The sequence below is a fragment of the Eimeria mitis genome, genomic scaffold, assembly GCF_000499745.2.
Source record: "Eimeria mitis Houghton genomic scaffold, Emh_scaff426, whole genome shotgun sequence".
Lineage (NCBI taxonomy): Eukaryota > Apicomplexa > Conoidasida > Eucoccidiorida > Eimeriidae > Eimeria > Eimeria mitis.
In genome coordinates this window covers 16,311-16,659 of record NW_013572582.1, presented here as the reverse complement: position 1 = coordinate 16,659, position 349 = coordinate 16,311, and the positions used below count along the sequence as shown (strand labels likewise).

The 349-nt window shown below is 51.6% G+C and overlaps 1 protein-coding gene across 1 annotated transcript in view; it reads left to right on the top strand.

Annotated features, from left to right (window-relative positions):
* EMH_0011840 (uncharacterized protein) overlaps positions 1-293 on the top strand; it is a gene marked incomplete at both ends in the record, with an annotated part of 591 nt that extends 298 nt beyond the window's left edge. The window contains one exon of the mRNA XM_013499382.1: positions 251-293. Within this exon, the coding sequence (XP_013354836.1) occupies positions 251-293 (43 nt within the window). The remainder of the gene's footprint in view (positions 1-250) is intronic.
* Between the last annotated feature and the right edge of the window lie 56 nt (positions 294-349).

The window sequence follows — 349 nt, the reverse complement described above, 5'->3', positions numbered from 1 at the left end:
TACGTACACCTCACGACGCAACGCGTTCAGACTTTTCGTGGGCCGTTTAGGTGCTGCATGCATGCATGCACGCATGCATGCATGCATGCATGCATGCATGCATGCATACATAACAGGTGCCTGCCTCATCTGCGGACTAACACAGTGTGTACCGCGGTGTCTGCGGATGGATAGGTGCCCGCTTTGGGGTGTACGTACACCCGACCGCGTGGCCTTGTAAATAAAACATTTTCTTTTTAGTTTCTCTCAGGGCAGACAGACAGAGAACTGGCGTCGCCGTGATAAACACTTAGCTTTGCCCCTCAAATGTAAAACTACAAGAGCTGCAGCTGCAGCAGCTGCAACACTT